General features: G+C 41.8%; 3 protein-coding genes, 8 non-coding genes and 1 pseudogene across 11 annotated transcripts; 9 read left to right on the top strand and 3 right to left on the bottom strand.

The window, feature by feature from the left end:
- Positions 1–2,139: 2,139 nt before the first annotated feature.
- LOC114907515 lies at positions 2,140–3,136 on the top strand (annotated as a pseudogene).
- A 2,086-nt stretch (positions 3,137–5,222) lies between these two features.
- TRNAG-GCC lies at positions 5,223–5,293 on the top strand. Its single transcript has one exon. It is a non-coding gene; the product is annotated as a tRNA-Gly (tRNA).
- Positions 5,294–5,702: 409 nt separating this feature from the next.
- On the top strand, positions 5,703–5,774 carry TRNAM-CAU. The gene has a single exon. It is a non-coding gene; the product is annotated as a tRNA-Met (tRNA).
- A 435-nt stretch (positions 5,775–6,209) lies between these two features.
- On the top strand, positions 6,210–6,291 carry TRNAS-UGA. The gene has a single exon. It is a non-coding gene; the product is annotated as a tRNA-Ser (tRNA).
- Positions 6,292–7,371: 1,080 nt separating this feature from the next.
- Positions 7,372–7,443, top strand: TRNAQ-UUG. The gene has a single exon. It is a non-coding gene; the product is annotated as a tRNA-Gln (tRNA).
- Positions 7,444–7,939: 496 nt separating this feature from the next.
- TRNAQ-UUG lies at positions 7,940–8,011 on the top strand. Its single transcript has one exon. It is a non-coding gene; the product is annotated as a tRNA-Gln (tRNA).
- Positions 8,012–10,802: 2,791 nt separating this feature from the next.
- On the top strand, positions 10,803–10,884 carry TRNAS-GCU. The gene has a single exon. It is a non-coding gene; the product is annotated as a tRNA-Ser (tRNA).
- A 2,793-nt stretch (positions 10,885–13,677) lies between these two features.
- Positions 13,678–13,750, bottom strand: TRNAR-UCG. Its single transcript has one exon. It is a non-coding gene; the product is annotated as a tRNA-Arg (tRNA).
- Positions 13,751–16,442: 2,692 nt separating this feature from the next.
- TRNAM-CAU lies at positions 16,443–16,514 on the bottom strand. Its single transcript has one exon. It is a non-coding gene; the product is annotated as a tRNA-Met (tRNA).
- Positions 16,515–17,414: 900 nt separating this feature from the next.
- LOC114907334 (histone H4) lies at positions 17,415–17,762 on the top strand. Its single transcript, XM_029242854.1, has one exon. It carries the CDS (start codon positions 17,426–17,428, stop codon positions 17,735–17,737), a length of 312 nt encoding a protein of 103 aa, XP_029098687.1. The 5' UTR covers positions 17,415–17,425; the 3' UTR covers positions 17,738–17,762.
- Positions 17,763–20,876: 3,114 nt separating this feature from the next.
- Positions 20,877–21,363, bottom strand: LOC114907327 (histone H2B type 1-like). The gene has a single exon (XM_029242847.1). The coding sequence runs from the start codon at positions 21,354–21,356 to the stop codon at positions 20,976–20,978; it is 381 nt and encodes a 126-aa protein (XP_029098680.1). The 5' UTR covers positions 21,357–21,363; the 3' UTR covers positions 20,877–20,975.
- Positions 21,364–21,738: 375 nt separating this feature from the next.
- LOC114907313 (histone H2A type 1-like) lies at positions 21,739–22,181 on the top strand. Its single transcript, XM_029242830.1, has one exon. It carries the CDS (start codon positions 21,754–21,756, stop codon positions 22,144–22,146), a length of 393 nt encoding a protein of 130 aa, XP_029098663.1. The 5' UTR covers positions 21,739–21,753; the 3' UTR covers positions 22,147–22,181.
- Positions 22,182–22,362: the final 181 nt, after the last annotated feature.

Here is a 22,362-nt window from a genome sequence, read left to right as displayed (position 1 = left end):
ACGGGCAACTTTCTTTAACCGAGAGATTTAATTTAAACACTCTCCTTTTTGGCACCAGAGAATGCATAGTCTTCTGGTTTCCCTATCTTCTATGATCGTTTCTTTCCGCGTCTTTAAGTGCTGAGGACCACTAAGGCCCTAAAATGTTGGCGTTTTCCCAGGCTCACCCTCGGCGCTCTTTTGCCTCCTGACTGTTCCTTTGCCTATCTGCCTACAACATGTCTTGCGTTTTTCTCAGATTCATTGCCCGCCACTACCCCGCTGAGCCTGGAACCCGGAACCATCCTGGACACTTCTTCTTCTTCTTCTCCTCCTCCCCCTCCCTCCCCCTCTCTCCTCCTCCCCCCACCTCGCCCCTCCTTTTCCCAATCCGAGCAGGGAGTTGGGAGTTTTACCTCCTAAAGTGTTATATCCCATGTATCCTCTTCTCTTCGTTACCACATGGCCTCCTTCCTTCCATCATACGTCTTGCCCGGGTATTGACATGAACCTCTTTAGTCCTCTTCCCAGACCTCCTCTTTCTCAGTTAGATCAGTGTCCTTATTACGCTTTTTTAAAAAAATGCAAATCTTATCCTGACATTCCCCAGCTTAAAACAAAATAATAAGCAACCGTTCTGATTAACCCTGTCACAGAGGTCTTCTTTCAGTTCCTAAGATGGTGTTGCTCCATCCCAGGGCAGGGCCTCACTTTCTTTTCCTCTGATAGTGTTAAAGAGAAATTGCACTGAACACTTGTTAAAAAGGATCTGACAGATTTCTTTTCAAGCTAGGATAGTAAGAGACTCCAGTACACAACTGAACTCAACTCTGAATAATAGCAAGGACAGCTGGGGATTTATAGCAAGTGGGCAGGGTGAGGGGGGTCAGAGGATGGAAAATTACAAACAGGAGCTTGATTAGTTTTCAAGGGGTAGAGGGATTCTCAATAAACTGGCTTAGCAGGATTCTTGCTAAAATTGGACTCAGTAGGCCAAGGTTAAGGCCTAGCAGAGAGGAGGGCTCAGAGGAGCCTGAGTAAAGTTTGGTCAAAGAGGCAGTCCTTGTCAATGGTATGTCATAAGGCCTCCTTCTTATTACTAAGTTGGCCTCTAGAGAGCCTCAGGGCCAGGATCAAGGTGATCTGAACTGTGGCTATGAGTATTCCAGTCTTGAAAAGTTATAAACTCCCTTCTATATTAATAAATTGTATTCTGATTTGTAACATCAGGATCCTGTCTTACTAGTGAGAATCAGTTTTTAGGGCCTAATTCCCTTCAGGTGATAATTTCACTGAGTTTGCTCTACCAGTAAATCTGAGGTCCAAATCTTATAACAGGTGGTCACAAGGTAGTAATCAGGTCTGGATGACTGATTTTCATAAATGACATTTTTACTCTATCTCACACATGGATTTCCCAATTTTAGATTTTCTATATGCTCTTCTCTTTTCACTAGATTTATCTTGAGCCAAGCATTTGAGTCTCATTCTCCACCTCCATCCCCAGCATATCATCTAGTTAGAGTATCTGACATACTTATATATTATAACCATATTTATTGACTCCAATATTTATTTGATAAGGGCATGTTATATTCTCATCTGTTTTGATGTAGAAGCCAACATATCATTTCCATAAAATGTCAAACCAAACCTTCATTAAAAAATTCAGAATACTAGGAAGTAGGTTTTAACACCCAGTAGAAGGGGACTCTTGCTCAGAAAGATAAAAATTGCACCTAACTTTGTTTATTCCAAGAACTCTATTCTTTATTCCAGGAATCTCTTGAAAGATCCATCAACTTCTTAATAGAAGGCATCAGATGACAGTTTACCAGACTACCTGCAGTACTCTTTCAGCCCTTGCTTTGGTTTCAAAACATGTTCACTCCTTCAAGACATGGAGACTAATTTTCCTCCCTTGTGTGTGGACTGGACTTGGTGACTTGCTTTGAGTGAACAGAATAATGTGGAGGTTGGCATTGTCATACTAAGTACTAAGAGGTTGCAGCTTCTTCAAGTTTCTGTCTTGGACCACTTGATCTGATGGAAGCCAGCTGCCCTGTCAGGAGGATACCCCCATGAAGAGGCCCATGTGGTGAAGAACTGAAGTTTCAATTCAATAGCCAAGTGACTGAGTTTAGAAGAGAATTCTCCAGAATGGTTGGCAGCAGCAGGAAGCAAAGGCAGGTTGGGGAGGGGCAACAGTGTGAAAAAGCAGCCAGTGTGAAGATGAGTAAATGAAGCTTATATCTCTGGTGATCTTTAAAAAGAACTAGACAAGCATTATAAGCTTTCTCTGCTTCACGATTGCTATCACTTCTGGAAGTTCTATGGAGAACTTGGTCCTGAAAAACCAGCTGATTCACTGTCCGCAAGCCTTGTATTCAATTACTGGGTCCTTATGATGTCCTTGCTAAAAAACATAAAATGAAGAAAAAAATCAGCAAGGCTGAATTTTAACCTTAAGTGGGAATAGTACTATATACTCCTGAGTACCGCACCATTTATTGGAGATAATAAAACTCAAGAATTCTTCTGATGAACCTCCTGTATATGTGGGCACAAATGAAGCAAAGAAAAATTATATAATTGTTCAAAATGAAGATAAAGTGTTTGTTGCAGTCAATTATTTTTGATGAAAAGGCTTAAAGAAGTAACAGATAAAAAGAAAACTAGTGTCTTGAAAAACACAGATGAAAAGCTCACAGAAGCAGCCAGAGAGATAAGAAACCAGGGAGATAAGAAAGTTGTGACAAAGACCATTCCTGGTGCTGGCTTGATTGACCCAGTAAATAAAAATGATGTTGGGTACAGAGAGCTCCCTGAAACAGATGACAACCTCAAGAGAATTTGCAAGACAACTGTCGAGGCAAAAAGTGATGAAGAGAGAGTAAAAGTTTTTGCCCCCATTCAGGAAGTGATGACTTCTGTGCATTTTGCTAATGATGAATGGGATTATGGCATGGGGCTTGAGTTGGAAATGGACCTCTTTTGCTAGAGTTCACACTATTTTCATAAAGTTGCTGGCCAGCTTTTCCCTCCTGTATGTAATCTGTTGAAGAGGAATCTCTTCCCAGAAATCATTGAAGATCATCTGGCAAATAGAAGTAAAGAAAATATAGACCAACTTAAAGCATTGGTATTAAACTTGTGATTTTTATTTTGTTTTTAAGGAATACAGAGGAGTAAATTGATGGACACATTGAAGAAGAGGAAGAGGAAGAGGAAGAAGAAGAAGAAGGAGAAGAAGAAGAAGAAGAAGAAGAAGGAGAAGGAGAAGGAGAGGAGAAGGAGAAGGAGAAGAAGGAGGGGGAGGGGGAGGAGGAGGGGGAGGGGGAGGGGGAGGGGGAGAAGGAGAAAATTCTCTAGCCCCAAGTAAGCAGATGTCTGCAACTTCTGTCAACATCTTGTTTGCAACCTCGTAAGAGACACCCTACCTGGGTAAGCCATTCCTGAATTTAAGACCCACAGAAAATATGAGATAGTAGATTTTTGTTGTTTTAAGCCACTAAGTTATAGGGCAATGTGTTATACAGCAATAGATAATAAATACAACATTCTACCTCAAAATCATCTCCTAACTGTGTCTACCAATCCTAAAATATATCATGATCCTTATCCATAGCAAAGGACCCCAGATTGAGTCCTTACTACTTTGACTCACCAAAAAATCCAGATTTTGAAAATCTCACTAAATAGCTAAACTTTTTCCTCTCCCTTCTGAGACACTATTAAGACTTCTGAGATAGTGTTCTCTCTTGTCCAATAAACTTAGCTTTGTTCTTTCGGTGAGGTTTTTGGTGACATTTTGAGGCGGTAGCATTTGAGAAATGGTAAATAAAATCTGAGGAAATAGAGTGAACATTGCAAAGATTATTTTTATATCACACACAAAGAACATACTTTAGATATTTGTTTTAGAGGAGCCTACAATATGCAACCAATTCAGTACGACTAATGTGAGCACCATCTATGATCATTATACTGAAGATTTCTGTTTATAATAGAAGATACAACTTCTGACTTTCAGTGGTTCATTAAAAAGTTCCATGAAATAAAAAATCAGTAGCTAATATTTATCTGGTGGTTTTATACTATTTTTCAAGGCTTTCATAGGCATCATTTTAATTTACAATACCTTTACAGTCCTTAGAGGAATGTAAATCAACTACTGCTAGGCTCCATTTACATATGAGTAAACAAACAAATTAGGTAACTTGACCAAGTTTATTTATATCTCTCATACTGTTCAGTTATGTGTTATTCTGTTGCCAGGATTTGTTGAAACCTAATTTATGGCCCAAATTCTTCCTTTAAGAGCAACATTAATAACCTCCTAATTTGCTAAAAGTCTTTCTGCAATTCTTTCCCTTCAAAGCATCCTAATCACAGCTGCCAAATAAATACTACAACTTCTTTATTCTGAAGAAGAGGTGAAGAGATAGAAACTAGAGTGAAAAACCTCCTGGCTTTCACATGCTTTATAATCCAGGCTATCAGAGTCCATTACTTTCCTAAAGCCCAAACTCAAGACTCATTTCAGTAGATTATTTTCATTGATCGTCAGTGGTTTTCTCTTGTTGGTTTTTTCTCCAAACGAACTGAAAAGTCCTGAAAAACAGAGATGATAACTCTTTATTTATTTCCAGGCCCCTTTTGGCTTTTTGTTCCAAAGGGCCACAGCGACCTCGGCAACTGGTGGTCATCCTCTCCAGAGGCAAGTAAGGAGAAGGAATTGGGAGAATTATATTTTTCCTTTATTATTTTCTTTGTTATCCTGCTTCCGTTGACAATACCCTCCACGCCAAACTTGTGTCACCATAAACAGAAGGACAATAGAAGGTCTTTTTTCCAAAATGAAGTAACTTGGTGTTTCAAACTTGAATTGAGCACTTTGGCCTAGTAATTAACCGAACTTGCTTGCATCCTAAATGAGAGATTTTCAGAAAGTGTTTTCATTAAAGATATAAATTGAGGGAGGGATGGAGAAAGATATTTTTATATGTCGGGTATTTATAGGTGTTTTTCATTTTCAAAAGCCTCCAAGAGTCACATATCAGCAGTTTCAGCTTCCTTCTAGTTCACAGGTTTTCCTAGAAAATTTAGATATCGTCTTTTATTTAACTGGATTTAAGAAAATCCTAGGGAAAAGAACATACATCTTCACTCTTTTACTAACAATTTAGGGACAATATAATTATAACTATATGAAGACAAGTAAAAAGCCCTGAACAGATAGGGCATTGGTGGTTCAGTGGTAGAATTCTCGCCTGCCACGCGGGAGGCCCGGGTTCGATTCCCGGCCAATGCAACTCTCCTTTTCCCCCGGCTGCGGAGTAAAATATTTTCACTGAAAAACAACAAACATTTTAAGATAATTACGCTTCTGGTATCCGAGTGTGGCTGAGAGAAGCAAAAGTTAATTCTCCCTGTACAATTTCACCTTTATAAATTGTACCCGTTGGCGTGCATTTGGTTTTCCAATAACCTGGAAAGTCATCTTGTCCGAGCTCAAGGAAACTCCTACCTCAATTGATAGAAGTCTTTCGAAGGTGAATTCTAAGTCAGTAATATTTGGAGGTGGAGTGTAGCCACGTGTGGACATAAATATAGTATTCCTACTCTTACAGCCACAGGAAGATATTCACAATCTTAGAGCCAAGAAAGTGCCAAAATTTATCCCCTTGAAATATGAATTGAAAAACACGTGGTTACATGTTAGCAGAGTGGCGCAGCGGGAGCGTGCTGGGCCCATAACCCAGAGGTCGATGGATCGAAACCATCCTCTGCTAGCATCGGCGATTTTCTTGATTGAAACTTGATTTTAGAAAGAAAGGGATTGAATAAAGATTACAAGAGACCATCAGATCGAGCTTGTGGGACAGTTCGGGATGTGTAAGAATCCCCAAAGTGGTTTGTTAAAAATACATATTTCCCGTTTTTGACAGAGATAAATCCTATTCATTATGTCTGGTAACTTGATCTCTCAGATTTGGAGACCACTACACCTCTTAGGGATTGGAATGTGACCTTGGTAAAGTCTTTGGTAGCTTGTAAGTCAGACAAGTGTTACAATTTGTAATTACTTCTGTAACCAACGTCTCAATCTGCTGAGCTTTTTACCATTATGACAGGCATTCCAGAACTGTTGTCGAAATTAAAGAACGTTTGTAGGAAGAAAGATATTATTCCTCATGGGAATATATCTAGACAATTCAGTCAGTTATGTAGTCGTGGCCGAGTGGTTAAGGCGATGGACTTGAAATCCATTGGGGTCTCCCCGCGCAGGTTCGAATCCTGCCGGCTACGGAGTTTTGTTTTCCCTCCAGGTCGAAATACCTGCTGTACCAGCTACAGAAACGGTGAAACAACACGGAATATACTGTTTTACTGATTATTATTATCTTTCTCCATAAAACTGGAAGCAGGTAGTTCTAGTCCTTTAGTATAACTGTATGTAGAGAAAATCTTTGAAAATTACTTTGGTAAACGCTAGGGATTTCTGAGACCATCATAAATATGCTGAAAAAATGCTCAGGCTTTAGTTCATTTTGAATTGCTATCTCCCTATCTGAAATTCAGCTCAGGTCTGACTTCCAAACCTCGCCTGCCTCTATTTTTTCGATGTTCTTCCAAGAATTTGGGTATATCCAGTGCATCACTATTCCACTCGTGAGTATTTTGATGTTTGGGAATCAGTATCTTAAACAGAAATTTCCAATATTTCCTCCTTCTGGAGCCCTCTTATCATTCCACTTAGGAGGCCAGATTGTAGGGAGGAAGTACCAGTTAAAGAATTTTCAAAACTGTTTTCTGATTTGGGCTTACTTTCAAAACAACAAACAAACAACAACAAAACTGTTTTGCTCGCTAGAACTCTAATACATAAACATACAGTATATGCAACATAAATAAGAGTAAATATAACAAAAATTCATCTTGTATTAAACTTGCAGTCGATCCATTAGGAAATGTGGATAAGCAAAAAGAAGGATGTAAAAATACTCAAAAAGGAAAAAGGTTTTTCTTATTCCCGAAATTACCAGTAATTTCCTATCTTATCTTGAACTTGTTTTTTCTTCTTGCGTTTTCTATATTCACACATATCCTAAGGGATTTTTAAGTGTTGACACCATATGTAGACAAACGTTCATGGCCCAGGTTAGAAATTCAGTAAAGGCACAGTTTTGATTTTGCAAGGAACGCCGGTACTCAAACCCTCCGGGGGCCCTGAGAAAAAATTCCAAGCAGAGTGAGCTCTGCTAGGCTTTTCGCATTGCGGAGCACTGAAGGTGAGGTTTTCGCTCATCTAAGACAAATCTTTCCAATGAAGCGCATACGACGCACAGCAGACACGTTCCTAAAAGCGTGGGGCGAGAAAATGGCAGGGGCCCCATGGTGTAATGGTTAGCACTCTGGACTTTGAATCCAGCGATCCGAGTTCAAATCTCGGTGGGACCTGTTAGCCTTTTAGTGTCTTCCCTCCTCGTCTCTTAAATCACCGTGGTACCTCGAGGAGGCTAGAGACACCTAAGCACTTGCGCAAGATACCCCATACCCGTCAGCAAGGAGACACTGTCCTGCAAAACAGCTTTCCTTACCCTTGCCTCTGGGATTCCACATCCGTCCTCTCTTGCTCCTCCTCCTTCTCTAGGCCACAGAATCTCCTCCGATCCTCATCATTTAGATTACCCCCTGGGTGACTATTCACGTTTTCTACTCCTGATCTCAGTCCTGGGTTCAAGTTCCATCAGTTTCTAACACGAACTGGGTCCTGAGGAGTTCGTAGTGCCTGTGAACCCTGAACCCTGGTCGTCGCGTTTCACTTGGAGCTTCTGCTGATTGGCATACAGCAGATTCTCTATGAATATTTTTTAAATGAAAACGATAGTCCATAAAACCCTGAATAGAATGACAGACTCTTCAATAAATATTCATAAATCCCTCAGCAAGTGGTGGCCCCATGGTGTAATGGTTAGCACTCTGGACTTTGAATCCAGCGATCCGAGTTCAAATCTCGGTGGGACCTACTTTTGTTTTGGTCGCCAGCCTATTTCCTCCGTGTTTCCCTCAAGTCGATAATGTACACTGGTTTCTGGGCATAACCTTCCCACTCAGGCTTCCTTCTCCCGAGGAGCCCCTTGGAACACCATTCACTCTCTCGACAACTACTCTTGCCTGGGTTCCCGAAGACAGTCAGATCCTAAGTCATTTGCATGCTCAGGGTCTTAACACTTCATGTCTCAGAGGCCCCTCTCGCAAATCTTCTCTTCTCTGAAGCCTCCTCAAAACGTATCAGCCTAATGTAAGAATATATACCTATATAAATTATATATATAATTTATATATAATATGTATGTTACATATAATAATATATAACATATATAATATATATATAATTTATATATAATTTATATGTAATATATACAATTTGTATATATATATAATATATATATATGTAAATTGCAGTAGCAAGTAGAAAGTTCCTCATGTAAGGACCCCACGGTTAGCACTCTGGGCTCTGAATCCATCAGTTTGAGTCCAAATGTCTTTGGGACCTCAGCAACATCTTAGCAATTTTCCCCCTATGGTTCTCCTAAATCGTTAGCCAGATGTACATATCTAGCTCTAGGCGCTGCTAGTTACTTCCAAGTCAACAACCAAAGCAACATAGAACCACTGGCCAAGAGAAGATTGTCTCTGATTACCTTCCTCCGGAATTCTAGCCCTACTTCCCCTTACACCTGATGGCCCTTTTTGCCTTTTGCCCAGAGTTCCTCAGATTCTGCTAAATTAGAATCCTGGTTCCAATGATTAGGTGTTCATGTTTTACAGTCCCTCTAACTCAGGTCCTTCCTTTCCTGGAGCCTACTTAAAGTGCTCCATCGGCTTCCAAACACTAACACTGTCCTGAGAAAGTTCCTACTACACAGCAGTACCCTTGTTGAGTACATCTTAGAGTTGTACCCATGAGAGGCTCTGTTCAAACTCCACAAGCTTATGTGTTGCCTACTTTATTTTGAAGATAAACTGACCTGTTAGGAGTACACATCAGTCTTTTGGTAGAGACCTAACTTCAAGGGCCTCATGATGTAATGGTTAGCGCCTGGACTTCAAATCTCAGTGGACTTGTCTCAGTTTTGGTGACCTTGCCCTCACATTTTCCCTAACCAGGAGTACACTCTGATGTATAGACGCTCCCTTAAGCTTGCATTTCTTCTCTCCCATCAACGTCCAACTCCTTGCTCTTTCCTCTGGCTACTGAAAATTTCCCTCTCCCCATCACCCTCACCTCCCCCCTAAAATCTCTCCTCTTGATGCTTTTTGCTTTGCCTGGTGCCGGCCTAAAGTCAATCAGATCCCTATAAGTCAATTATGTGCTTGGGCGATTAAGAGTTCATATGTCACATGCCCCACCTGTGACTTTTTTCTCCTCTGGAACTCAGGCAAATGCTCTGTAGGCTGCAGAACTCTGAACACAGACCTGAAAATATCCAAACCACAGAGTGAGACCCTAGCTATCATAGTCATCTGAGAGCCTCCACTGTGCCCTTAGAGGAGGCTCTCTCTTAATATTCCTTAGATTGAATCTATGCTGAAACATTTTAAAGATCAACAGGCCAGATGCATTAGTATACAAGTCTTAACCTTGAAGGTTTGTTATACCAAGGTCCCATGGTGTGATGGCTAACCCTCTGGTCTCTGAATACAGCAGTCCCAGCTGTCAGTGGGACTCTAAATTCTTTCTGTTCACTCTCTCCACAGTTTGAACATGTATCCTTCAGTGCTCTGTGACAGCAAAACAAGAGCCCCCATGAATGCCTCTGGTTTCTAAAAATTGTTCCAGAAAAAGCCCTGCAAGCTTCCTTCCACCTATTAAGCCCCAGTCATGTCAGTGCCTTAGAACCTGTGTCTTAGCTTCCTATTGCTGCTGTAGCAAATTACCACAAATTTAGTGACTTAAAACACAGATTTACTCTCTTACAGTTCTGAAGTTCAAAAGATTACAATCAAGTTGTCAGCATGGCTGTGTTCCCTCTGGAGACTTCAGGGAAGAATGTTTCCTCGCTTTTTTTCACCTAGTGGCCTCTTCCTTGTATCGCCTCTTTCTTCTGCAGTCACGTTTCCTACTAATGAATATGATCCTCCTTTAGGTTCACTTAGATAATCCCGGATAATCTTCCATCTCGAAATCCTCAATTTAATCATATCTGCAAAATCACTTTTACCATGTAAGGCAACATATTTTTAGATTCCACATATAAGTGACATCATATAGTATTTGTCTTTCTCTGTATGACTTACCTCTTTTAGCATAATGCCCTCAAGATCCATGTTGTTGTGAATGGCAGGGGTTTCCTTCATTCTCATGGCTGAATAATATTCCTTTGTATATATATATATATATATATATATATATACAACCATTTTCTTTATCTATTCATCTGTTGACAGACACAATTTCTTTCCATATCTTGGCTATTGTGAAAAATGCTGCAATAAACATGGGAGTGCAGGTATCTTTTTAGTATCCTGTTTTCATTTCTTTTGGATAAATACCTAGAACTGGGATTGCTGGATCATACAGTAGATCTATTTTTAATTTTTTGAGGATCCTTCATGCTATTTTCCTCAGTGGCTGAACCTCAGTCCCTTCTTTATTTTTTCTTCCTTTATCAAAGCAAGAGGGCCATTTATAGGGAGAAAAGACATTATCTTCATTAATAATAATAAAAAAAGCTAAATAATAATATAATTTGGCAAATAGAACGCTGCTGAGTAAAGAAATACAATTTTTAAGCAAAATTTCTCGCGCAGATGACGAGGTGGCCGAGTGGTTAAGGCGATGGACTGCTAATCCATTGTGCTCTGCACGCGTGGGTTCGAATCCCATCCTCGTCGTTCGGTTTCCCCGCTATGCTGTGGGAGTGTGGTTTTAGTACCTTGTAAAGAAGGTATTTCGCCAGAACGTGTCGGTAGATGCTCTGTGAGAGACGCATGGAGGTGACAAGTAACTTTCAATAACGTTACTTTTAGCCCCTTTTATAGAGAGATTAGGATTTGAGTCACGTCACGTGGATGACAGTCAAGAATCAAACTCTGCTGCCTCCGGTCAGACACAGGTGTGCTCACGTTTTCCCCAGCTTCTCCACCGCTGTCAAAAACTGATTTCTGGCCCTCTGATTTCCGTTACGCTTGTTGACCCCCTCCCCACCCAGCCCATCTTCCTGCCTGCGTTCCTAACACTGGTAGCAAATTACAAGCAACTATAGGGAGTTTTCTCAAGATGTCCACCTTTCCTCCACCCCTCGGCACAGTTGAATCAGTATCTCCGAGGGTGACGTCCAGGCGTGGCTGCAGGGGCCACAGGTGATTCTGATGGGTTTCTTGGGCTGAGAACCACTGGCCATTCGCTTCTCTTCACTCCCTGCTCCCACCCGCTCCCCAGCTTTGGTTCCCTGTCTCGGCAGTTTTTGTTTTTTTTTTTTTTTTTGCCTCTTAAATTCAGGTCCAAAACGCTCCCTCTTTACTCCTTATCACTCCCTATCCTCCCAAACTCTTCATCAAACTCTAGTTTTATCTGACCACTGGTCCCTGTCTTCAGGAGCAGAAGCTGTTCACATGCTCTGCTTTTGCTCAAGTAGTTCCTTCTGCCTGGAGACTCTCTGCTCCCTTGCTGCAAAATCCTCTTGCAAGACCCACATCAAATGGGGTCCTTTTCTGTGAATCCTCAGATGAAAGCATCACTCTCCTCTGTATTTTACATGAATGAATTTAATCAAAGATCTTTTCCAGGTGTTCCAGTCTCTATTAGTTTCTTCCTTCTTTGATCATCTTCTGCCACTTATATCTTAATTTTAGCACATAATACCATAAAATCTCACCAGTTCCCTCTTTTCACCTTATAGTAAACTATAGCAAACGGCTGAGTGCACGGTGTAGAATAACAAAATTTGAAGGGACCGTAAAGATGATCTCTCTGAAAATTCCCACCCCCCCATCACCTGTCTCTATTTTACAGATGAGAAAACTGAGGTAGAGACCAGACAAATTAATTGTTTAAAAAAAAATCATATAACCAACGTTTCCTTATTAAGGTTCATGGGAACCAAGTTCTTTAAGATCAAGTGGTTAAGGTGATAAGATCTTTCTAACATGTTCAAATCCAGTGACTGGGATTGTGACTTTTCATACCTGGAAAGTCCTTCTGAAGTACACTTGTCATAGATCAGCAGAGATCCAAAGGCTCCTGAGGACTGAGACCTATGAAGCACAAATTTTGAAGTAAAATCTGTTTTTGAACTTTACCTAACAATATATGGCTTATGTAGTACCTGTGATTCAAAGACAGTTCACAAATTTTAACTCATTTTATCTTGAAAATAAAAACTCAGGAAATGCTGATCCAGACTGGAGGCCAAAGTGGGGTCTTGAGGAATTGGGTGATATGCTCTTTATATTTTTGAATTTTCTCCAAAAAAGAATCAGAGATATTGGATGCCTGAACAGTCTTATCCCTCTTGTCCCTTCAACCCCATGTTACCTTGTTTGAGAATAAGGTTGTAGGGGTACCACCCTTTTATAACCTTGTCCTTCCAACTTTGCACACTGTAAACATTCAACAGGTAGTTATAAAATAAACACAGGCATATTGTATATGTGTGTATGTGTATGTGTGTGTGCGCATGATGGTGACATGGTAGGGATTGAAACTTTGTCCAGGCAGAATATACCTTAGGGTATTTGTCACTCCTTTTAATACACATTAAAGGATAATTTTAAATGTGCTAATCTCTTGTATTGTTTCCAAAATAGGGAGGTAGATCTGGAGCAATTTTGCCTCTGCCCCTCACCGCTTTTAAACCCAAAGGGTATGTTTTTTCCTTAACTACCAAAGAGAGAAGCAAAGAGGAATAAGTTAAGTAGAAAAGAGTTAAGCCTCCGTGTGATTTGAACCAACGTTTGAATCTGAAAACACCATATGTTTCACCAGGAAGTCATCAATTGGAAATGACATTTTCTTCATCCTAAATTATTAATCAATTCAGTTATTTAAGCCCAGAAAAATGTTTTTGTATATTTTGCCCAGCTATGTTCTCTGCCTTCCTGTTTGTATACACACTCCGCACAGTCCGGCTATTTCAATGACCTTAGTATTCTGTTCTGTAATTTAGGTTTGAATGTAAGCTGTTCTCATCCTTTTGACGGCAGCAAAACCAAAGGAAAACAAGAAAGTTAAGATGGAAAAGATAGGGGAAGAGTGGAAACCACTGACAGATTCCAGCACCCGGAACTCAAACGAGAAGAGAACTGTGAAGAGGTTGTGGCCTTGGGCGAAGCCATGGGGAAGGAGAAGCAGCAGGCTTCCCCCCCGTGCTACCCACTGGGGGCTCAGTTCGAGAGAGCTCCGTTTACAGATCGGAATTCCCTTATCAAGGACAAGCCGAGCCTGTGAAAATGAAACGCAGGAGCTCAAATCCAAATATGGGGAGAGCTTGAGAGCCCCAAATTATTGGAAGGCCTTATTTCGGTTTTGACTTCCAGCCACTCTTTACACTGGTTCTCCCCAGGCTTTTGAGAATAACCTGTTTAAAATAGGGCAGGAAGAAAAGGGTTCGAAAAACACATGATTTCCTACCACCTACCCATGAGATGTGGCTATCGATTACTAGAAAAGGGCATAAAAGGCGACACTAACCACGAAGGGATTCGAACCCTCAATCTTCTGATCCGAAGTCAGACGCCTTATCCGTTAGGCCACGTGGTCGCCGAGCAGATGGTCTTGCTGTGACACTTAGGAAGTAAGTTTTCTGCCCCGTTCTGAGTCGTGAAAGTTACGTAATGACAAAAAGGCAATGGCCCCCACGCCGCCGGCGCTCTCTGTCATTGGAAAAATAGAAACTCGAGATTACGGGGGTTATCTCGGGCCAAGGAGCAGGGCCTTGTGAAGGGTAAGAATTGACAATTATTTCGGTCTTGGGTACTCCATGGCGGGAAAAGTCATTGACTGTACGACTCCCGAGCAGAAAAACTGGAGTTTATGGCACCCAAAGGATGCCAAAATATTGCATATTGCCTGCATCGAGGGATATTTTTAAATAAGAGAACTCAGAGTTTCTTCCCTATTAATATTCAGTCACGCTCGCAATTTTCAAACTCTAGGTACTTGGGATGTCTGCCTGGACAGTCGTCAGTAAGAAGGCAGTCTTACTACATAAGGCAGCATCTACACGATTGTCTTTCTTGTCACCTGGCATGGATATCTGCAGGCCCCCAGGCATAACAATTTCTCCTTTTCCATGTTTTCTGGTATTTTCCCTGACTGTCATAACGTGACATCAAAGCACTTTTCACAGTATATTTCTATCTGTTTGAAAAGAGAATGCTTTTTTTTTTTTTTTGGCGTTTCTCAGGGTTTAGGGGAGTCCAGTGCCATTACTATTATTTGAGGCTTCCAAATATTAAGAAATAAGCACTACGGTAGAATTACAAAAATTTTGATTGTGACAATTTTTACATTTAATAGATGAATCAACACAAAAACGTGTTACAATAAAATCATTCTATGGTCAAAATATTTATAGAATTTATAATGTATGGTAGAGGGCTTGGCCCAATGATGTGATATAAAGTTATATTTTGGATGGCTTCTTTTAAGCTTGTCAGTGAATCTCTGTGACCTCATGCACCTCGTTTGAAGATAATGTCAACATTATTAGTCTACACATTAGGCATTTCCTTAATTTTCTTAAATTCTAGACCCTGGGAGCATTGGCCTTCCTGGCTTATTTGTGGTAGGTCTTGGCTTTTCTTGACTAGTAAATTAGCAGCTTTCTGGAGTACAGAAATAGGCCCTTTCACACAGTCTTTCTTCCCTGTCCACGGAATAACATGTGGCAAATAGTAGGAGCTCAATAAAAATGTGCTGAATTTCTCATATACATATGTTTTTGAATTTTGAGATTATCTTTAAGGTGGAGATTATTTAACAAAAAGATCCTTATCTCCTGAAAATATTTGAACGTGGACTTGTTTTCTCTCTTTCTCTCTTCCTGGAAGCAGGAAGATGGTGGCTAAACCATCATGGGTAGTGTTGGTGGAAGTGGTAAGAAGTGGTTGAATTCTGGATATGTTTTGAAGGATTTGCTGATTGGATTGAGGGTGTGAGAGAAATAGAGAAGTCATACATAGCTCCACGATTTTTTGCTTTAACAAGTTTCCATTTACTGAGATGGGGACCACCACAGGAGAGGAAGGAGCATTTTGGGGGTGGTGTGTGTGGGGTTAGGATAAGTTCTGTTTGGACATGTTAAGTTTGAGTTGTGCACTTAACATCCAAGTTTGGAGTGGTCAAATTAGGATTCTATATGTATACATACATAACATTGTGAATATACATGTTGAAGTGGATATATATATATATATACATATATATCCAGTCTGTTGAAGACTCCATCTTTGAGAATATTATCGTCAATGAAATCCAGCCAAAATAATTTTTGACCATGACTGGTGTGTTGCTTTCCATGACTTTTCTCCTCAAGCAAGAAAGAGCATACGTGCCATCCCTGAAGATGGAGGACAAGAAAGCCTTCTCTAGTATTTCCTTGTGTATATCTTTTTTTGTGTGTCTGCACTTTTTCCTTTGCTGTAATAAATCTTAACGTTGCGTAAATGTTGATTCATGTGACTCCTTCCAGCGAATCACCAACTACTGGGTGGTCATAGGGCTACCGGGAAACAACTTGTACTATACATACGTATTTACTTGTTTAAAAGCATTTCTACACTGTAGGCTACTTAATGCCTTTTCTTAGCGCCTAGGACAGTATCTAACACATAAATATATGAATAGGAATCCTTTCTGAGAGAGAGAAAACTATAAAACAGTCCACACATATATTTAAAAAATGAGCATAGAGAATAGTTCTGTTAGAGATTGTAAAGCAAGGTAGAGGGTAGAGACACATTTACCAGTAGCCGCCGAAGTGGTTTTCTCAGGTCAAAGTACAATCATGGCCTCCCAAACTCTGCACTCTGTCCCAAACTGCTACTTATTTCTCCAAAGATTAAAACTCTAGTAGTTGCAAAGAATCTGCGCCGGGATGGCCCAGGAGATATCTAGTCTATCAGCTTAACCACAAGGCCACAATTACCTAAAAGTAGTGCTTTCCGAATTATGTTATAGAAGGAAATGTAACTCAAGATCTTGGCTTCCACCCCTGCCCTCAGTTTAATTCAGCATTTTCGCAGCTTCATAGGGCAACGAGAACTGTCGTGATAAAATAGCACGGTTACTTTGGCAACCAGAAGAAATCACTTAAACGGTTTCACGTTTATTTTCAGGGAGTCATTTTAGCTCCAGAATTTAAAAAAAAAAAAAAAAGGGGTGGGACGCCATTTTATTTTTTTTCCTTACTGTGAAACAAGGTTACACAGTTTTAACTACAGAAGGAAAATAGCAGAGGATGGTTTCGATCCATCGACCTCTGGGTTATGGGCCCAGCACGCTTCCGCTGCGCCACTCTGCTCTCCCTTTAAAATTATTTCCTAATAATACTCTTAAGTCTACTCAGAGGCGACTTGGCCTCTAAATACAAAAAATGTAAGAAGGCGCCTATTTATTTCAATTCCTTGGCTACAAGTTGCCAAGTCTCTGGAATAATATCGCTACCAGAATCAGAGGAAACGACGAGGAGTAGAAAAGTAAACATTAACAGAGTTAAGTTACTGGGCGCAGAGGTGAGGGGTGGTTAGATAATTAAATGAGAATTACAGGTTTTAGTAAACAGGGAAGGAAACGAAAACAAGAGGGAAAGGAACACGGGCGTCCGCGCGGCGGGCGAGAATTCTACCACAGAATCACTAACCAACCATGTATTCGCCTTTGGGAAGAAAATCCTTTTGGTCAGATTTCCCTTGGCTTCGTGATGGAGAGGGTGAAGTCCTGCAGTTTTTAAAGTCCTCCGGAGCGGGGGGTTCGGTTTGAAGGGATTTTGTTGTAGGGAGGAGTAATGCTGGAAGCACCGTAAACTTGGGGGCAAAGCGGGGCTCCGCATTCCAGCGAAGGTTGCAGCAGTTCCAGTCGTGTGGGCCAAGGCTCCTGAGCAACCGTTCCAAAGCATCCCAAACAGCAAAAGATAATTAGTAAAAAAAAATGTTAACATTTTTAGTCTGACGCAGCTGTTAAATAGGTCCTAGAAGTCCCACTTAGGGCCGGAGGACCTGCTGTAGACTCCTTCGTGAAGGGCACATTCGGCGGGCGGGGACTAAGTCATCATGACGTCATCGAGACTGGGCCGCGAGGAGAGGGGCCGGCGGGCTAAAGGAAAGTGCGGGCGACCGCGCTTTCAGTCTTCAATTCGGTCCGAAACCCGTTCATATAAGGGAATTGCCTCGGGGTTTCTCTCGCTGTTTTGAAAATTGTCAGAGCAGTATTACCATGTCTGGACGAGGCAAAGGTGGTAAGGGATTAGGGAAGGGGGGCGCTAAGCGGCATCGTAAGGTTTTGCGCGACAACATCCAGGGTATCACCAAGCCCGCCATCCGGCGTCTGGCCCGGCGAGGTGGGGTCAAGCGCATATCTGGTCTGATTTATGAAGAGACCCGTGGGGTACTGAAGGTGTTCTTAGAGAATGTGATCCGAGACGCGGTCACTTACACGGAGCACGCCAAGCGGAAGACCGTCACCGCCATGGACGTAGTGTACGCCCTCAAACGCCAGGGCCGCACCCTCTATGGCTTCGGCGGTTAGGTCGCCCGTTTTCAGCGATTTAACATCTTTTACTACCAAAGGCCCTTTTCAGGGCCGCCCAAATGTTTCGGTGAAAGAGCTAGCACTTTTTGCTGTTCTTTTTCCTTGCTTTTTATGAGGTGTACTTCATTTACTTTTAATTAGTCAAAAGCTATTTTTCGTGCTTTTTAGTTTCTAGTTCACATTTTAGGAGGGCAGAAGTTGGCTGATTTGTGTATGTTTCTGCTTTGTGGAAGTGGTTTCGGGTATAAGTTTGAGCATTTTAACGTTTCGTGGGGCAGTGAAGAAACTCGCAGAGCACTGTCTTCCCTAGGAAGATTCCGCTTAAGTTCTGGTGTATTTCAAGTTTGGAATCGTGTATGCATAGTGCTTGAATGCTGGAGAGAAGTCGGCTTACACTGCCCCCGATGTAGTAATGCGAGGCTCCCTTCCCCCGCCTGTGGTCCGTGCTCAAAATGGCGGCGAGGACGAGGAACAAAGAAAGCCCGCGCCCGTGGCGGAAAGCGGGGCCCGGAACAAAGGCGAATTTACGAGTGGGGCGGGTCGTCCCCTGCGCGGGGGCGCGCTCCTGAGCTGTGCTGGAGTGTGGTCCTGCTGCTGGGCTCTGCAAACTTAAAACCCTTGTACCAGTGCTTTGGGGGTAAAATTAAAATGCACAGGCGGGGAGAGCTAGCACGTGTTGCTAGTCATAGAGAACACTGTATTTTGACTTTCTGTTAAAATTTTAAAAAGCCGATAGGAAGTATGTTACTTAATGAACAACATAAATGTCACCTAAGCTTTACAGTTAAGTAGACATGATTTTAAAAAAATGCTACACAGGCATCAGTATATTTTACCTCAAATTAAGTACGCACTATTTTATTTTTTAAAAAAGCTCCCATATAATCACTGCCAAACTAAAACCAGATTCCCTAATATCTAATACTGGGTTCACAGTAACAAATCCCAGTTATGCCCCAAAATGTCTTAGAGATCTGGTTTGCTTAGGAGGATCCAATCACGCCTTTTCAGTCTCAGGTTTCTGTCTTTTTTTGGTCTCAGGTCTTTTAATCTACAAGTTTTCTTCTCTCCTCCTTGATCTCATTTAGTTTTTTGATATTGATTTGCTGTAGACCTGGCCTATAGGATGCCTTGCTTTGGCTTGTTTCCTGATGGGGTTATTTTCCTTGACTTCTGTACCCTGAATGCCCTACAAGTGATTTTCCCTAGACTTGACTGAAATTACGTTAATTTTCTTGTCAAGGAACAGTTACAGATGATTGTATATAAATACTATTGTACATCAGAGGCACTTGATGTCGGGGTTATCCAGATTCGATATGATAGATCAATTACTGGTTTAGGGTGATTAGTGTCTTTGTAAAAGCAGGTTTTTCCTCCTTGTGGCCTGCAAGTAATTTGTAGGGTGATACTTTGCGAGCCAGAAATCAATGCAGTCATTTGGAATCTCATCTGTTTTAAAGATACGGGCTCTGGTGCTTAAATATGAAAAGGATCAGATGTTATTTGAGCTAAGGCACTGGTTTGAGGAAACAAATTCATATGACGATGTTAATTTAATAAACAAACAAAATTGAGCACATGGCATATACCAGGCACTGTCTGATGCTATGGAATTATAGCAGTGAACAACTGTGAACAAAACAATATATCTATATTCATGGAGCTTATATTTTGTTGGAGGGGGCACAAACAAAACAGGTAAAACAGTATGTAAGATGGTGCTATGAGGACCACTGAAGCTGGGAAAAGCATTAAAGTATGGAGGAAGGAGGTGACATTTTAAATGATATGGTCATAGAAGGCTTTATTCATAAGTGATGCTTGAGGGCAAAAGGATTGAGAAAGTGAAGTTCCAAATGGAAGGAAGACCAAGAAGGAAAGTCTGGATGCAGAAAGGAAGTATTGTGGTTGGGTGGAGGAGGTGAGTAGTTCTTATATGGCCTTCCTTATAACCCAACACCTTATTAAAAGAGGTACCTCTAATCCTAGTGAGGCATGAGAAAGTCCTTGGAAAGTAAGGCACATGTTGCATGAATTGGCCATCAAAGGCAGGGAAGACTTACAGTCACAGGCACTAGGTTGTCCTCAGAACAGTTCAGGGAAACGAACTGGTTTCAAAGAGGGGCTTGGACTGTTAGAATTAGTTTGGATTGTTCACACTGCCAGACAAGGAATCCTAATTGGTGTTAAATGCTAGTAGGCTTTCTGGCCTACTGCCTTGTTTATGGCTTCAAGATTCTGAGACTCCAAAGTGGGCAGGACTAAGAGCAGCTTCCCAGCACTTCAACCAGAGGCTTTAGCCAACAGCTAATACTTTAGAAGACCTTCTCTGTGCAGTCACCACCCTGAGTACTTTACTTGTGCTCTTTTATTGATCACCCCAGCAGTGCCACACAGTAGTTGCTAATTATTATTCCCATTTTAGAAAGAAATGCTCACAGAGGGTTTAAGTAAGATGCTCAAATTTAACATTCAAAGAGGCAGTCGGGACTAGATCATATGCTGGGGGATTTCCCCATAAACCATGCTTATCCATTTCTCAAATATACTTATTTGTTTTCAAGAATACATTATTTTAAAATGTACTTAAAATTAACTTCGGAAAGCAAGAAATGAATGCCTTAATTATATGTGGAGTTTAGGGAATTTTCTTCACAAGCACCATTCAAAATATAGTAACTTATTTCATGTTCACAAAACTCACTGTGTAGATGTAGGGAAGAAATTTTTTTTCCTTCTTCCCTTCTAGATTCTTTGGCTGGCCTAATTGATAGAAGACAGATTGACAGGAGAAAAACCAAACGTAACAACGATGTATCTCCTGTATACACTGGAGAGCCCCAGTAAAACAAAATCTACAAAATGGCTGCGGCTACCACCTTAAATACCATCTTCAGCTAAAAACTAAAAACGATGGGGATGGGCAACCAGGTGAAAGCACAGGAAACAAGGGTAACGTTGTTATGCAGATGTAAGTTGTGGGCTTTTCCATAGATAACAGATTCGGCCATCCTCCTCTTCCTGGTAGAGTAAGAGACACCCATACAAAAGGGGTATTTCTCTTACAAAGGCAAACGTCTCTTACGAAAGAGTAACTTTCCGAAGCTTTCAGAGCTTTTTCTCTTTCCTAGGTCATACATAAATGTAATTTTGAAGTCTGGAGTTACAGACCCTTAAGAGACAATGTGGGTGGCTCTTAAAAGAGCCTTGAGTTACTGGAGAGGGAGCGAGCTTATTTGGAGCTGGTGTACTTGGTAACAGCCTTGGTGCCCTCGGACACGGCATGCTTGGCCAACTCCCCAGGCAACAACAGGCGCACGGCCGTCTGGATCTCCCTGGACGTGATGGTTGAGCGTTTGTTGTAATGCGCCAGACGCGACGCCTCGCCCGCGATGCGCTCGAAGATGTCGTTGACAAATGAATTCATGATACCCATGGCTTTGGAGGAAATACCGGTATCCGGGTGAACCTGCTTCAACACCTTGTACACATACACGGAGTAGCTCTCCTTGCGACTACGCTTGCGCTTCTTGCCATCCTTTTTCTGGGCCTTGGCCACCGCCTTTTTGGAGCCCTTCTTCGGAGCAGAAGCAGACTTAGCTGGCTCAGGCATCGCAAGATCCACAAAACCACCAGGTAGCGAACGAGAAACAAATACGCCCACGAGCAACCGGCCTCAGTATTTGTTTGGTCTGTATGCAAATTAGAGATGGCAGAATTACGATTTGTGATTGGTCTTTTCAGCATCCTAATCTCTGATAGGCTCTTTATTACAAAGTTTCATTGGCTCTTCCCTTAGCTCAACCTTACATAATTTGACCTTTCAATTACAAATTCTCTATGTAAATTAGTAACGTTATTGTTTTAGAACTAGCTTTTGATTGGCTAAGGTTTGTGTTCGGCCAATCGCACAGGCTGTTTTACCAAACCGCCGCAGAGTATAATAGTCTAGTTTCTTGTGTTCGGAGGATCATTTTCTTTGGTTTTTGTTTTGATTTTAGTGTTTCGTCATGTCTGGCCGGGGGAAACAGGGCGGTAAGGTACGTGCCAAGGCGAAGACCCGCTCTTCGCGCGCCGGGCTCCAGTTCCCCGTGGGACGTGTGCACCGCCTGCTCCGCAAGGGCAACTACGCCGAGCGGGTCGGGGCCGGCGCTCCGGTGTACCTGGCGGCAGTGCTGGAGTACCTGACGGCCGAGATCCTGGAGCTGGCGGGCAACGCGGCCCGCGATAATAAGAAGACGCGTATCATCCCGCGTCACCTGCAGCTGGCCATCCGCAACGACGAGGAGCTCAACAAGCTGCTGGGCAAAGTCACCATCGCTCAGGGCGGCGTCCTGCCCAACATCCAGGCTGTACTGCTGCCCAAGAAGACCGAGAGCCACCACAAGGCCAAGGGCAAGTGAACCAATCCCAATATCAGTGCGTGTCTATAACTTTTTACCCAAAGGCTCTTTTCAGAGCCGTCCGCATTTTCACACTTAAAAAAGCTTGTAACTAAACCTGGGCTGGGTCTATGAAGCTTATGCGCGGTTAAAGCCACTGGGTAATCGCCACAGTTTATTATCGCAAGTTATCTTCGCTATCTGACGGGACTGATTGAAATGTGACTCAGGGAAACA

The sequence above is a fragment of the Monodon monoceros genome, unplaced genomic scaffold, assembly GCF_005190385.1.
Source record: "Monodon monoceros isolate NGI ecotype Baffin Bay Population unplaced genomic scaffold, NGI_Narwhal_1 Super_Scaffold_3, whole genome shotgun sequence".
NCBI classification, from domain to species: domain Eukaryota; kingdom Metazoa; phylum Chordata; class Mammalia; order Artiodactyla; family Monodontidae; genus Monodon; species Monodon monoceros.
The sequence above is the reverse complement of the archived record's forward strand: the minus strand, read 5'-3'. Positions and strand labels throughout refer to the sequence as shown.